Source organism: Medicago truncatula, chromosome 5 (assembly GCF_003473485.1).
Source record: "Medicago truncatula cultivar Jemalong A17 chromosome 5, MtrunA17r5.0-ANR, whole genome shotgun sequence".
Classification (NCBI taxonomy): Eukaryota; Viridiplantae; Streptophyta; class Magnoliopsida; order Fabales; family Fabaceae; genus Medicago; species Medicago truncatula.
The window spans coordinates 33,367,547-33,383,877 of NC_053046.1; the positions used below are offsets into that span (position 1 = coordinate 33,367,547).

The 16,331-nt window shown below is 33.4% G+C and overlaps 2 protein-coding genes across 2 annotated transcripts; both read right to left on the bottom strand.

The window, feature by feature from the left end:
* Positions 1 to 919: 919 nt before the first annotated feature.
* On the bottom strand, positions 920 to 3,598 carry LOC11442074 (UDP-glycosyltransferase 87A1). Its single transcript, XM_003615988.3, has 2 exons — positions 2,985 to 3,598; positions 920 to 1,812 (listed from the first exon to the last, which is right to left on the bottom strand). The coding sequence occupies exons 1-2, from the start codon at positions 3,466 to 3,468 to the stop codon at positions 920 to 922; spliced, it is 1,377 nt and encodes a 458-aa protein (XP_003616036.1). The 5' UTR covers positions 3,469 to 3,598.
* A 3,255-nt stretch (positions 3,599 to 6,853) lies between these two features.
* Positions 6,854 to 10,500, bottom strand: LOC11442075 (trans-cinnamate 4-monooxygenase). The gene is made up of 3 exons (XM_003615989.4): positions 9,570 to 10,500; positions 9,056 to 9,192; positions 6,854 to 7,470 (listed from the first exon to the last, which is right to left on the bottom strand). The coding sequence occupies exons 1-3, from the start codon at positions 10,352 to 10,354 to the stop codon at positions 6,872 to 6,874; spliced, it is 1,521 nt and encodes a 506-aa protein (XP_003616037.1). The 5' UTR covers positions 10,355 to 10,500; the 3' UTR covers positions 6,854 to 6,871.
* Between the last annotated feature and the right edge of the window lie 5,831 nt (positions 10,501 to 16,331).

Here is a 16,331-nt window from a genome sequence, read left to right on the forward strand (position 1 = left end):
ATTTGACTCGTCCTGATTTGTCATATTCTATGAACAAGTTGTCCCAATTTATGCACAAACCCACCTCACTTCACCTGCAACATCTGAAGCGAGTACTGCGGTACATCAAGCTCACCATGAATCATGGACTCATGCTAAGTAAAACAATGAAAAATAATTTGTTGGCTTACTCCGATGCCGACTGGGGTGGCAATCATGATGATCGCACCTCCACATCAGCATATATTATATTTTTTGGTGGTAATCCTATCTCATGGCTCTCAAGGAAACAACGTACCGTGGCACGATCATCCATTGAGGCAGAATATCGTGCAGTTGCCACTGCCACCACAGAATTAATGTGGTTACAAAACCTGCTACATGAGCTTCGAATAGCGGTGCCCGACCCTCCACGCTTATTGTGTGACAATGTAGGTGCAACATATCTTTGCTCAAATCCAATACTTCACTCAAGAATGAAGCACATATCATTGGATTATCACTTCGTCAGAGAGCAAGTTCAAGCCAATAAACTCATAGTCACTCATGTGTCCACCAAAGACCAACTTGCAGACTTGCTAACTAAACCTTTAGCCACAACCAAGTTCACAGAGCTTACATCCAAGATAAAGGTAATTAATGGTACCTTTATCTTGAGGGGGCGTAATGGACTGCAAGCTAATTAACAAAGAAGCATGCAATATCAATCCAAATCAATGAGATTTGATTTGGTCAATTGTGCATTAATAATCATAATGATGGTGTTGTACGTTACAGCTGCAATAGGCATATGTCAAGCAAGCAATTCAATTGTATTTATCACTCTTGTAATATATATACATGTATATGATCAATTGTAAGGTAAGACAAAAATATATTCAATAATATATACTTTATAACAAAGTTGTACAAATAACATTATTGAGATTAAAACAATAACCTACAAATGCATTACATCACTAATGAAGGCATTGAAATCGGTGTGAGCTGAGCCACCATTTGCGATTGAATTAAGACATATCTTTTGAAGCTTTTTGCTTCTTTCCCTAATATCTCTTGTAAGCTCACCATCCAAATCCATAAATTCATGCACTAGTTTTACAATTTTATCTTTCTTCACCAAAGTATCTCTCTTAACATCTTCCTTCACTCTACACCCAACTTTCCAATCCTCTACCATCATCTTACTATTAAATGGTTGGTCAATATATATTGGTAAAGTCAAAAATGGAACCCCAGCAACAAGACTTTCCTTTGTTGAATTCCAACCACAATGAGACCAAAATCCACCAATAGAAGGATGTGACAAAACTCTCAATTGGTCACACCATTCCATAATCAATCCCATGTGATGAGCACCACAAATTTCCTTCAACCTTGAAGCCTCACTACGTGCTATCCATAAGAACCGAACATTGCTTGCACACAAAGCAGCTGCAATCTCATCAATTTGTGCACTTGAAACCGAGAAAAAACTTCCTTGTGCAATATAAAGAACAGAACCAATAGGTTGTGAATCTAGCCACTCAATGTAGTAGCTATGATTAGTGTTACTCGGTTTTGGATCGTTTTTAATAAGGCTAAACTTAGGTATGGTAGGGCCAATAGTGTAAATTGGCAAGGGCAATTTTGATTTTAAGACATCAATGGCTTGAGATTCAAGCTCATAAATTGAAGAGAATAGAAGATATTGTGCTTTGTGAATCCATTCAAAACCTTTTAAAAAATATTGCATCATTTGCTTGCTTCGGTTACTATCATCGTTTAGAGCGAAATCAGCTAGGCGCGTTGACGAAATTCCAGGAATATAACATACACGTTTGTCACCATTTTCTGTCATACACAATTTAGTTAATATCACAAAATTTCACAATTAGATAAGAAAACCATGCATTTTTTATTTAAGATCATCTACAACATTGTGAGGTGATTGCTCAATAAGGCGCGCGAGGAAAGGCATAGGGTGGGAAAAGTAATAGTTTAATTTTTAACCAATTTTTTTGTCCATCATATGAGTTTCTTCACGCTCTATTCGGATTCTAAAATCCAAAATGTTTTAACGTGTTTTAGAGGTTTTTATGGAGTTTTATGTGATTTGGATTATATAATCTGAAATGTATAAAAAGCGTGAGAAATCAATACGGTAAGGAAACAAGTCTAATTTTTATATGGAGACAAACATTTGAACATAACTTTTAGACCCCACTCACATAAAAAAAAAATTAATAATTAAAAGTATACTTTTCTAAATAATCATATGATGTGTATTTTTATGACAATGTGATCAAACAATGTGTCCATATCTTGTGTTCACACGTATGAAGCCCGGATATAGATACGGATGCGGGTATGATACGATACGAATATACGGATACATGTATTTTTTTAAATTTAGGATATGATACGACTAAGATACGTTGAAAAAAAAATTATACTAAAACTCATATGTGTGTAAAAAAGACTTGAAGAAAATAAACATTGATTACTCTTTATTATTATATTATTATAAAAATCACAATTTTTTAAAAATAATACATGTGATCAAAATAAATAAAAAATGTAAAGTTTTCTTTTAAACCATATCATATTTTCATATGTTGGGATATCGAGAGAAACATCATTAAAAGAATTCAACACAAATTTTATCTAATGTTGATTAAGTGAATCACTTATCTCTCGTTAACTTCATTGACAAGAAGTATAAATTTAAGTGGTTTGTCGAGAAACAATTTTAATGATGCATATCTAAAATTGAACTATACACATCTCTACTGAAATTTTACAACATTGTCTCACTTTTTTACCCTTCATCTTTTCTAATTAATTCTGATATTTTGTGGGTACGTATCCGCGAATATCCTTAAAGTATCGGTATCCGTTACGTATCCGATACATATATGTCTCCATTTTGGAGTATCGAGGTTTCATAGGTTCACACAAATCTTGTTCAACAAATATCTAATATTATGAGCCTTAAAGATTGCCGGAATATTGGATTTGGTTACCTGGATATTTCACGGGGTAGTGACCATTTTGTTCGAAAATGTGTTGATGTAGGAACACAGAGAAAATAGATGCTGGCATAGGCCAAAACAATGCTGCTGGAATATTCCTTCGGTTTGCAACCACAACAGCCCAATACAACAAAGTATCATAAACAATGATAGAGGGAGGGTGATCAAGTAGGTCAAGTAGCTCCTCAAAGGGTGCTTCCATCTTTGTCATGACATCTTCCATGAATGCAGGATGGTCGCGGCCACAGATAAGTTCCGAGGGAATAACGTTCGATCCCGAACGAAAGCTTATGTTGTCAGGTTTTGGCTCGGAGGAGATGAAGCTTAGCCATTCTTCAGTGACTACAAAGGAAACATGAATGTTGCTATTGTTGGAGACAAGGAGTTTGCAGAGGTTCATCATAGGGTTGATATTGCCTCGTACAGGAAATGGCATGGCCACCATGTGGCAGAGGGAAGTTGGTAGGGCTTCCATAGCAATTTTGGGAAAGAATAAGAATATCAAGATTCAAAGTTTCAATCTTCATCTTTGTCTATCTTCTCTCAAAGATAAGAACGGTCCCATCTCTGGCCACACTCCCTTTTCCCAACTTTTGATTAACCAAAAAAATATATTCTCCCCTTCGATAAAAAAAAAACAAAAAAACAAAAAAACAAAAAGAATTTTTGTGTGCTCATTAAATACGGTAAATATTTGCTTTTTATTTTTTTATTTTTTTTATAAAATATAACTATTTACAAATAAAAAATATTAATCCACAAATATCAAGTCAGACTTCAAAATCGGAATTTGAACTCCAACACATTCACTTATGTATGAGCGTTTATAATGGTTTTATCATTTCGTTTATTTATTAAAAAACAAAAAAGCAGGAATGTTATTTACAGCGAACTATAAATTCAGGAAGACATTGCGATTGTAATTCACCAATAGTACAGGGAAGTTACGAGAGTAGTGGAAAGTTCCTCCTTTACTTATTCACTCAATACACTGAAGTTTGTTAATTAATAAAAGATTAACGGTGGAGTCAAAAACAAATTTGCACACACAATCAATCAAAACATTTAAAATTACCAAATCAATTACTCTTTTTAATTTATGTGATAATTCATAATGTTTTGATTGATTTTGTGTGCAAAGTTGTTTTAAACCGTCAACTCATCACCATTAAACTCAATTAATAATGTTACATGAAAAATAATTCAAACTCAACTTTATGGATGTTATAGATTAATCATGATTATACTTTTATGAATGTTTTTCTTTAGCCTCTTAATATCTCTAAGACCTCTTGAATAAACATCCGATAGTTATTTACCAGATGTATGTTTGACATAAAAAACATACATCCGGTAGATAACAATCGGATGTGTATTTTAGAGCCTTAGAGATATCGGGGATTTAAAAAGTAATACCCTAATTTTTTGGCTGGAAAACAAGACTAAGCCCAATATGTAAAAAAGGTTTAAGGCCCAGTTAAACATAATTGTGAGATTTTCTTTTTGTACCTTTCATTCTTCTCGAGCACTCCCCACTTTCCCATAACTCAACACCAAGATTTTTGCCAATAAATCACATTTCATAATCCTGTAGTTTATTTGTTTGACATACAACATTTGAATATAAATTAACATTTTAGTTTATATAATCTAAATTGTGTCAAACCCCTACGACAATAAATTTTAACAACATTGGATTCATTATATTGACATTTTGGATTATATAAAGCTAATGTATAAAATATATGTTTGGGCACAAAGAGTAGACAATGTAAACAAAACATAATCGTAAGCACCAAATCTATTTGCAACACACATACCAACAACACACATTAACACATAATATTGACACACATCAAAATATAATATAAATAAACATAATATATCAAAATATTATAGATGCATAATGAAATATCCATAAATACAAAGTCATAAACCCTATTGGGTAACACGCCCCTTAGCACCCCCATTCCTCCCACGACAGTACACCATTCCTCCTTTTTATAAAGGCCTTATTCTCATATGGTATAAGAGGGTATCCTGGAGGCGTATCCAGCACGTACAAATGTCATATCCTTTGATACCACCCCATGTAACTTGGTGTTGTATTTCACTCATACAACACAAGATCTCCTAGGTCCTTTGCGACCAACACATGATCTAGAAAATTTTCATAAGCCTCAGACACTTGTTGTCGAGTCATCAGAGGTGAAGTGGAGATGGATGTATGCCTAGAAATGGTCTAGAAAAATTCGAATTACCGCAACATGCACTTTTGGAGATATCATACCATGCAAGGTTCGTATCTAATATAGCCTTAGTAGAGGCTAATGTTCTCGAACATGTGTGACTGGTGATGAGTGACGTAGATATATAGGACACAATCATAGGGTAGCAGTCGATCTAGGTACTCGTGGTAAGGGTTTGTGACCATGTGATCCTTAAGCGGTGTAAACATCCTAACACGTGAGTGTCGATCCTCCATGTACCCTTACTCAAAATCCTTGGTCCCAAGTCCCACCACACTGCAAATACTCCCTCGGTCCCAAATTATAAGAAAATAAACTCATTTTCTTTGTTCCAAATTATAAGCAAAAAAGATAAACTTTTGTCATACTTAATTATGTTATTTCAAAAACTCGTCTTTTCTAAACTGAAATTAAATGCAAATTGCATTTAATTTCTCTCCCTCTCATTTTCTCTGTAATAAATAATCGATGAAAATTGTTTTTACATCTTTCCATTAAACTAATTTCAAGGAGAACATAAAAAACTATAATCCAAATTATAATGTTTTAGTTTTCTTAATAAGTGTAAAATGATTTTATTTTTCTTATAATTTGGAATAGAGGGAGTACATAATGTGATTGTTTTACCTTAATTAGGGGTGTAAGGTAACGAGCCTGCTATGTCGCTCTCCCTACCTACAAGTGGATCTAGGAATTCGTCCCCCGGGCAAATTCATGAATCATCTCCAGATCACAAAAATACTCTAAGTGGTGTGGTGATGTCAGTGAGGAGAGTGGTATCCACCAGTATAGTATGTACACCATCCGACTCAAGAAAATGCTCAAACTCTGATACTTCAGATGATTCAACTCTGCCACTTTTCTCCTTCCTCACACACTTTAGCCAAGCCAAGGCAATCATAATGATTTATGTGTTTTGTGTTTTATATATAAAGAACCAGAGGAAGAACATAATGAAAAAATTGTTAAAAGCTCAACTATGTGATTTTTTTTCTTCTTCAAATGAATGTATAAAAATCAAGTTAAGATTATCCATAAAGTGAGGGTCTTACTCTTTAAGACTTGATATCTAACAAATACCCACATAGAAGCACTCTCTCTTTTGGTGGGATTCACATTTTTTTATATTAGAATATTAAAATTTAATGATATAAAGTTTTTTATGGATGATTAATGTGTCTCCCGTTTAAATTTTTTGAGTAATATGTTGAATTAGAGAAATTGAATGTTTATTAGGTACTATTATTAAAATATTAAAAATAAATTATCTATAGATGATTTTTTTTCACAGAAAATGATCTATAGACATGAAATTCATTTATATACCCAAATATCAATATATCTGTTGAGTTGAGTATCCTCTAAAAGTTAGGCACCTGACCAGACATTTACCAGAACACTATTGATAGAAGAATATTAGGGACAAGTACAGTTAAAAAATCATCTCAAAACCATTACTTCAAAGTTCAAAGCTTTATACATGGGACAAGCACAAAACAACAACATTATTCACCTACCCAATTGCAGGCTAATAAGACATTTTAATAACATTCCCACATTTTGAATTATTAAAATGCATTACACAAAGTAAAGTAAAACAAATTAAAAGGGTATTAGTGTGAAGACTAATTAAAATGATCTTGGCTTAGCAACAATGGTTGAATGTTTGAGTATATGCAGACTAAACTGTCCTCCTTTCTCAGAAGTGTCAATCTTTGATTGTCCAGGTGGAGGCAAAAGCTCGAAATTCTGAACCAGACGCCCAATAGTGATACCAAGGATAGGCAAGGCAAGAATAATTCCGGGGCAACTTCTTCTACCAACACCGAAAGGAAGGTACCTAAAATCATTTCCATTAGCTTCGACATGAGACTCTTCCTCCAAGAACCGTTCGGGCCTGAATTCCTCCGGCTTTTTCCAGTGAGCCGGGTTGTTTGCAAGCCACCATGCATTGACCAATATCTTGCTCTCGGCTGGGATATCGAAACCATTGAGCTTTGCATCATGAAGGTTCATATGTGGTACGAGGAGTGGGATCGCCATTCGTAGACGAAGTGTCTCTTTGATCACAGCTTGTAGGTAAGGTAGCTTGTGGAGATCTGGCTCAGTTACTTGGTGTCCTGGTCCAAGAACTCTGTCCATTTCTTCCCTTACTTTGTTTTGGATGCCTTGGTGGTTCACTAGCTCAGCAATTCCCCATTCAATTGACCATAGTGTTGTTTCAATTGCTGTTTTAAGAAACATATTATTAGAATAGAAAATGACATAAGAACTATGTATAATATAAAGATTTATTTTCCTTCATATATACGTTAAGAAGTGTACAAGGACCCTATAAGTAAGTACATACATCTCAATGTTTTTCATTAAAGTTTAGGTTTCAACGATATTCTTAAATATGTCATGCTTATCCATCTAGGCATAATTTCTTTTCTTCTCGTAGATTCTATTCTAATCTAATCTTAACCGAAAAGTCCAAAACAATCAAGTAATCAACATGTAACTTTATAGGGAGGCAGTTGCACCAACCAAATTTGGTGGGCACCATTTTATTGGAAGGTAGTAGGTGCACCAATAAAATTTGGTGGCCACGATACGATATATTTGAGTTATCACTTCATCAACTTGATTATTGTTTTCTATTGAATGGTTCATCAACTTGATTTTAAATAGAATTAGTTTGACTATAATGGATTTGATCTAAATAATTCATATTTAAGTATATTTTTATAAATTATATATTTAATTGTTTTTACTCAAAGCAAATCTTATGACTAGTATAATTTTTTCAATTCGACACAAATGTTATATTTTATCACTTTTAGTCAAAAGTGATATTTAAAAGTAAAATCAATTTGACTTCATTAACTAAAATATGTATTTTAAAGTTATTTTGTACAAATAAAAAATAGCCGATATCAACAAATAATTTCAAGCATCCTCTAAAAAAAAGTAAATCATCTTTTACCTTTCATTGAAACACTCATCTAAGTAAAATAATTAATAATATAAGAAATAATTGACAAAAAGAATAGTTAAAAACATACTTTTATTTATATAAAAATATTCAAAACAAGAAAACGAATTTCCCTTTTATATAAAGACACAAAAGTGTTTAAAATTTGACCAAACTAAGTCCACACGGCACGCACATACAACAAAAGAATTGAATGATAGTTGGATCGAGTCCTCATATAGATCCAACCAGTACCTCAAAACTGAAGGAGTCCTATCGCCCCATGGCCATACTGTTTGTTTAAGGAAAAAGAATGGGCTGAAATCTTGTTATTATTTATTTATTAATAATGACTCATTGCAAAATCTACGTGTCCCTTTTTCCTCCTTACAACTAGTATTTCCCACACTTAAAAGTACTGAAGTAAAAATATGTGCAACCATCCCTAAAAAAAATGCAACCAATAACGTGAATGTCACTCCTTTTGTATAAAACTAACATTCTTTTTCTTTTCTTTAATGGAAGCTGACATTCAAATTGTTAGTGGAAAGGAAGGTCGGCTACGATCACGTTGAAATTATGATTTAAAATGACAATTAGGCCCATGACTGCATTCTGACTGACAATACATCCACCTTCTTCTCCCATTAATTATTATAATCATTATTTTAGTTCAATATATTTGACTAAAATCCGATTCTAATACCCTTTTAATTATTATTTGAAATATTAATAAAAGAAAAAGTAAACTAAAGCATAAATCATGTAAAACTACCTTAAGCCAAAAAAATCATGTATAGCACTACATTTCTTTTTGTAAAGGGATAAGATTAAGAAAATAAAAAAGCATATCTTACCAGCAACATTGATGTTCTCAACAATGTAAAGAACGTTGTCATCATTGATTTCACCCTTCTTTTGTGCATCCAAAATGTGATCAATAGCACATTTTAGTCCATCATTGCTCGTGGTGCTCTTGGTGCTTTCAAGCTTCCTGTTAACATAATTCCCATTTAATTTAATTTATTAGTTATACTAACAATCATCCCAAGTGGGTGCTTCAAATAATTATTCAGAATTTGACTCTTTCATTCACCTTTTTAAATATAGTATTTAAATTTTAAATAGTCAGGTGGTGAATAAACTTCACATCACATAAGAAGAACGAATCATTCAGAAGAATAAGAATTCAAAACGTAGTTTGATCAAATTCACAATGACACACAGATTTAGATAAAAAAAAATTAAGTGAAGAATTCATAATCAATCCTAATTGTCTAAAAAAAACTTGTCATGTTAGGAATGAGACATGTGGTTGGACACAAACCAAATAGCAAAAAATGAAGAATAATGAAAAGAAGAAAAACTTACTTTCTTTCATCAACGAAATAGTCTTTGAAAAGCTGCAACCTACGATCTTTAACCTCTTTACAAACCTTCAAATAGCCTTTCAAAAAAGGTCTCAAAATAGGAATAAAATCACCATAATTATACTCAAAACTTTGAGCCAAACGACTCCTTTCACCATTCAAAGCTTTCAACTTGACAAATAAAGGATCCTCTTCACTTTCAAATCTTCTATCAAACATAATCCTATACATAATATTATACATCATCAACTGCAACCTCTTCCTTATAACAATCCCACCAATACTTGCTTCGGCGTTGTTCTTAACATCGTTAACAACACTCTCAGCTTCAGACTCCCACCCGTAACGATACTGTTGAACAACCTTGTTTGTAAAAAACGGAACTGTCATGATTCTGCGCATTTTACGCCAATGTTCGCCGTAGACTGTGAACACCATGTCTTGTCCTTTACCAGTGAAGATATCGAAAACTACGTTACGTGTACGTGATCCGAATTCAACACCTTGTGTGTGGAGGACTTCTTTGGCGAGTTCTGGGGAAGAAACTACCACGAGGTTACGTTGGCCCATACGTAGGAGGAACATTTCGCCGAAGCGTTTGGCGTAATCGGTGAGGTTACGGTGGTTGAGATCATCTCCGACTTGAAGCCAGTTACCGAAGATAGGGACTGGGATTGGACCTGGTGGGAGTTTGAAGCGTTTGCCACGGAGTTTTGAGATTGTGATGGCGATTGTGGCGGCAATGAAGAGGGCTAAAAGGGTCTTTTCAAGGAGGAGAAGATCCATTGTTGAGTGTGTTTTTGTGTTTTGGGTAATGAAAATGTTTGGAGTGGTTGTTGGGTTTTTATAGAGAGGTTTTGATGATGATGATGATGATGATGATGTGTATGGGGTTTTGGTTAGGTGGATTTACTGTAGAGGGTTAGGTGGGGTTTGTGGCCTTGGTGTGTGTTGTCTTTTTTTGTGTGTAGATTAAACTAAGAATTGCATTCTCTTTTCTCATCGAGTTAATGGTTCATGGTTGGATGGTCTTTGTAAAAAGTAATTAATTCATTTTTGTGTTATGTTTGGGTATTTTTTGGTATAATAACTTATCTCTCAAAAAAAAAAAAGTGTAACTCACTTTGTATGGTTTTTTTTTTTGACCGAACTCACTTTGTAAGGATTTAACACCCATTAATTTTGAATATTCATTCAACAACATCTAATTTTATCTAGAGATTAAATAGTTCAACCGGTCTGAATTAAGATAAAAGAGTTGAATGTTTTGAATTCAAATCCGGCACAAATGAATAAATATTAATCTAATAAACTAACTATTAACACACTTTTCTTCTTCAAGACCCGTACAAGTATAACTTCATGTAATGATCTCTGCAAGATGTGGGATTTTAATATTGCATTGTTAGAAAAATAGTGTTGATGGATATGGATGAGTTGTGGAATAGAATGTTGGTGGCGAGGTACGATGAGGAGGGAGGGAGGTTGATGAATAGAGATAAGAATGGGTCTGAGTGGTGGAATGAGATGGCAAAGGTGAGGGATACAATTGGTTTAGGGATCAGAAGTTGGTTCGACGTTAATGTTTGACGGGAGATAAGCAATGGGTCAATACATTTTTTTCGGACAAACTCATGGTTAGGCGGGGTCTCTTTTAGGGACATGTTTATACGGTTGTTTGATTTGACTGTTGTTTCTAGGATAACGTTGGCAGACATGTTTTCTTTAGGTTGGGGTGATGTGGGAGAGGTTTGGAAGTGATAGAGGAAATTGTTTGTTTGGGAGAGAGAGATGGTAGGGAAGTGTCGTGGTCTTCGTCTCGATGTTTTTTGCAGGTTGACGTATCAGATTAGTGGAAATGGAGGTTGGACCGGGTAACATGCTATTCAATTAGAGACACTTATAAATTTTTGAAAAATATTGAACATCATGATCGTTCTATTTTCTCGGATATAATTTGGCATAAGAATGTTCCTTTAAAAGTGTCATTATTTTCTTGACGTCTTCTTCATGATCGACTTCCTACAAAAGACAACTGATTCAAAAGGGGCATCTTTCATCATCTTAGCTTTGTGTGTTTGGTTGTGGTGCTAATAATTGGTTCACCATATGTTTTTTTGGTTTTAATTTTTTCGGCACTATTTGGCATCATGTTTGTCAATATTGAAGCATCTGATCATTTTATTCGGTTTGGTCAATCAACGGACAACTCTAAATCTCAGCGTTCATTTTATCATATCCTATACAATATAAAGTGTCTTTCTTATTGATGGTTAAAGACAATCTTTTGCTTTCGGGTATCAAAATTGGCCGTCTAGTCCTTTTACTTGTTTTGGAGTTGGATAATACTTCTCCTTTTTTGCTTTTGGTTTTAGTTTTGTAACATTATGTTAAAACTCTTGTATTTTACGTAGGCATATTTTGTCCTACGTACAACTCTTTTTCGTTGATGATATATTCTTTTTACCTTCTTCAAACAAATAAATAATAATAATCTATGACATTTATCACATCACTATTTTTATCTCTTCTCTTTCAAAATGTAGATTGAATTTGGGTCATCTATTAATCATTTTCCTTAATCAATATCCAATATAAAAGTTTTTTACAAGAAATATATAAAAGTTATCTTAAAAAATCCAATATAAAAGTTGTCTACGTTATTAGTCCATCATAACCATTGACTTAAAAAAATGACTTTAATCAAATTGATTTTAAACATTACACATCCATAATTTGTTGAGGATATAAATTTGGGTAAATTGAAATTCTATTTGTTTGGAAAAAGAGTAAGGAGATTTTAGGAAGATGTGGGATTTTGACATTACATTGTTAGAAAAATAGTGTTGGTCACTACCAAAAAAAGAAAGAAAAATAGTGTTGGTGGATACGGATAAATTGTGGTATAAAGTGTTGACGGTGAGGTACGGTAAATAAGGATGAAGATTGAAGGAGAGAGATACGAATGAGCCTGAGTGATGGAATGATATGGCAATGGTAAGTGACAAAATTATTATAAAAAGTATTATAATAATTTTGTATCAAAATTAATTAATTTTTATTTAAAATATATTTCAACTCTTTAACTTTTATCTTTGTACGTATTATTTCAATTATAAAGTGTATAAAATTGAAGAGCGTTTCATTGAAAGCTTACAAATTATTAGATAGAAAATTATTGAATAATTATTCCTCATATATAAAAAATCATTTAATTATCATATATTTGTGGGAAATAACCTTTACACAGACAATGCATCAAAATTCAGCTAAATATATTCTCCATACTTTTGTGACTAAATCAATATTTTTAATGCTTATGAGATTACCTAGACATAAAAATGTCAAATAATATTAATTTAAGATAACCAACTTAAAAAGAATAAAATCTAAAAATTTAAATTAAATAAATAAAGTAGATTGGTGAAATAATTTTGTCCAACTAATTAAAGATGTGAGAACGTGGAGTTTGTGGTAGGAATAGTGATGGGTTAGATGACGCTGACTTTTTGGTGAAGAAGTGGCAAATGTAAGAGCAAAAATGAAATACAGAGAAAGGTTGTCATGTGTTCGTGCGACGGTCCACGTTGTCCTCTTGCATGTAGTAGGTGAGAGGGGTTGGTGGCTGGCATAGCAAGATTAAAAAATGTGGCATATATTATAAGTTCTTTATTTTTATTTTTTTTGACAGAATGTCTGTATATACTTACGCAAAATTAATCAATACTATAAGCCACTAGGACTGTAATGATTATTATAAAAATTATGGTTTTAAATGTCAACAATTTACATCATCAAAGTAATATTTATAATATTTAGTCTAATGAACCCCTAAAATAAATTAGTCTAATGAAGTTGTAATGCGCTGTACGTATCAAGTGGTAGTACTCCTTGGGATATATTTTTTAATTTTAATTTTTATAAATTTTCTGTATATATTATTGTTAATTTTTTTTTTTGGTGTATGACAAAGAAGGGAGACATCAGATGATTGGATTCAAATGCTTAATAAGTTTTATAAAGAAATATATTGTTCTTGTACCAAAAAAAAAAAGAATATATCTTCAATAAAATTTGAATTGAGTGAACCATCAAATTCGTCCCTGAATTTTCACGCGTCGATCAACTTCGTCCCTTAATTATGCGAAATATCAACTTAGTCCCTTAATTTTTCAGACGTCCATCAAAAAGGTCCCTCCGTCCAAGTGCTCTGTTAGCCTTGCTGATCTATCGCCTTGCATGCTGTGTTGTCTTGTACGCGTGGCAAGAAGGAAGCCACGTGTTCAGGGACTAATTTGATTGAATTGGAAAATGTTGAGTTTTCACTTTTCAGTTTATTTTTTTCTGTTTTTCCCATTTTGCCCCTATATTACCCATACCTCCTTCTTCACATTTCAGAACATCAAAAACGTCCTTGACCCTTCTTCTTCTCGCTAAAACTTCCTCCATTTCCACCCCTCCAAAATCATCATCATCTCCAGCGATTATACCATTTTTGAAGTTTGTGTGTTCGGCTGTGATTAAAGGTAACACCTTTCCTGTTGTTTATCAAGTTTTTGTGTTAGTATTCACCTTGTTTTTGTCCGTTTTTTTGTGTTTTCGTTTTAAGTTTTGATCATGTTCTTTATTTTGTTTTTGTGATCGTTGATGCTTGCCTTGTTCTTTGTTTGTGTTTGTTGCGTTTTTGAGACAGTTGTTTTGATTATTCGTTTTAAGATTTTGGAAGTGAGACTCAATAAGAAACGGTCTCTCCAACGCATAAATGGTTGGGAGTTCACATTTTCATCATCTTTGGTAAAATCAAGTCCACCACGTAGACATTCCTAAACTGTTCTACCGTAATTTTTAGCGGATAAACCCAATTTAGGTTTAATAGTACACCCCAATAGGGGACGTCCATATTTGTTCAACTTATCTCTCTCAACTTGGATTCCGTGAGGAGGATCTTGGAAAGTTTTAACATAAGCAACGGGGATTCGCAAATCTTCCAGACGTAGAGCACACAAGGCCTTGAACCCAAATACATTACCTACAATGGAGGTAAACATGTTAGTAACAGAACCTTCTTTAAAAAGGTCTAAAAGAAAGTCAGCCACAAGAATAATGTTGTGTCTGGGAATGCAGAAACTGCAAGAAATGTTGTTGCAAATGCTGGACAGGTATGACTCTTAATTTTTAAGGATCATTTTGACAATTAGTAATATTAATTGAAGGACTCATATGATTGATTATGTTATGATTTTAGGGACTAATTTGATTGAATTTTCAATTTCAGGTTTCTGCACCAAGGAGGTATGACCTTAGAGGACCAGTTCTTTCAGTTGATAGGCCTAAGCAAACACCAATGAAGGGTCCTGCACCTGCTCATCCAACTCCTGCTAGCATAATTAGGGTTCCATATCCAACCTATGGTCCATCCGGTTCGACTCAACCTACTGAATTCATGGAGTTTAGACCAACTACCGGATTTCCAAAGAAGTGATGCTTCCTGGGGTTTAATAGATGTTTTGGATTTGTAATATTTAGGCTTATTTGAATTATGCCCCATAGTTGAGTTTCTTTTTGCTTAAATTGTCGTTTAAGACTTATGACTTATTAATGCCCCATAGTTGGGTTGCTTTTGCCTATGTAATTTCTCAGACTTATGACCTATGACTTATGCATATGTAATATTTCAGTTTCAATTTGTGTGTTCTACCTTTTTTAGTTTATTTTGTACACATATGTTTCAAGGATCAATTTGATATCTGATTAAACAATTCATGGACTTATTTGATGGTTTTTTATATAACGCAGGGATCTATTTGATAGATAGAGAAATAGTTCATGGACTAATTTGATGGCAATATTATTATAGAAAGATTACATTTCTCAATCATCTTCAACCTCTTTTGATTAGTTAAACCAACCTTTGGCAGAGGGCAAGCATAGAATGACCTTCCTAGGTTTTTTTGGATTTTCTAACAACACAAATTGTAGGACACCAACATTCAAGCACTCTCACAACACCATTAAACTTGGAGCTTGAAGATGAAGCTTGACTTTCATAACCGTTTTTTCCCATATTCCCACCCCACATCATTTTGAAGTATTCAATTTCAATAGTTTTGCTTCAAGAAATTTTGAGGATTTTGGCTTTCAGATTCACTACGAAAAAAATTAGGGTTTGAAGTTTTTTGAATTGGGGCAGAACTGAACCTCTTATTATTGGAGTAAATTTTCATGATTATAGAGTGTAGATTGCAGATTGTGTAATTAGGGTTCCAATTTTATACAATTGGGGAAGAAAGAGCTGTTGGGGAAGAAAAGAGCCATTTGGGAAGAAAGCCAAAACATTTTCTACAAATCAATCAATTTAGTCCTTCAAAATGTTTGTTATTATCGGCCAAATTAGTCCCTGCCTACGTGGCGTCTGACATGTGAGAGGTTAACGGCCGCGTCAGCCCCGTTAACGCTCCGTTTGAACATAAGGACTAACTTGATTGACATTTAACAAATTCAGGGATTAAATTGATATTTCGCATAATTGAGGGACGAAGTTGGCCGACCCGTAAAAATTCAGGGACGAAGTTGATGATTCACTCAATTTGAATTTGATTCTTGAGTTAAACAATTACTAACTATCAATGAGGTTGTATATTTTTTGTCATTTGTTTTGAAGGAATGTTTAATTCTTTTTATCATTGTTATTATCAGCATCATAAGCATTAAAAAACTTCAATCGAAGTACAACTTTTTAAGATTACCTTGACTTTTTATCATT

Coding starts and splice junctions, on each gene's coding strand:
- LOC11442075 (XM_003615989.4), bottom strand. CDS start 10,354: ATGGATCTTCTCCTCCTTGAAAAGACCCTTTTAGCCCTCTTCATTGCC. Junction 9,193..9,569: donor TATTTCGTTGATGAAAGAAA/GTAAGTTTTTCT, acceptor TTATGTTAACAG/GAAGCTTGAAAGCACCAAGA. Junction 7,471..9,055: donor TGAGAACATCAATGTTGCTG/GTAAGATATGCT, acceptor TTCTTAAAACAG/CAATTGAAACAACACTATGG.
- LOC11442074 (XM_003615988.3), bottom strand. CDS start 3,468: ATGGAAGCCCTACCAACTTCCCTCTGCCACATGGTGGCCATGCCATTT. Junction 1,813..2,984: donor CTACCCCGTGAAATATCCAG/GTAACCAAATCC, acceptor TGTGTATGACAG/AAAATGGTGACAAACGTGTA.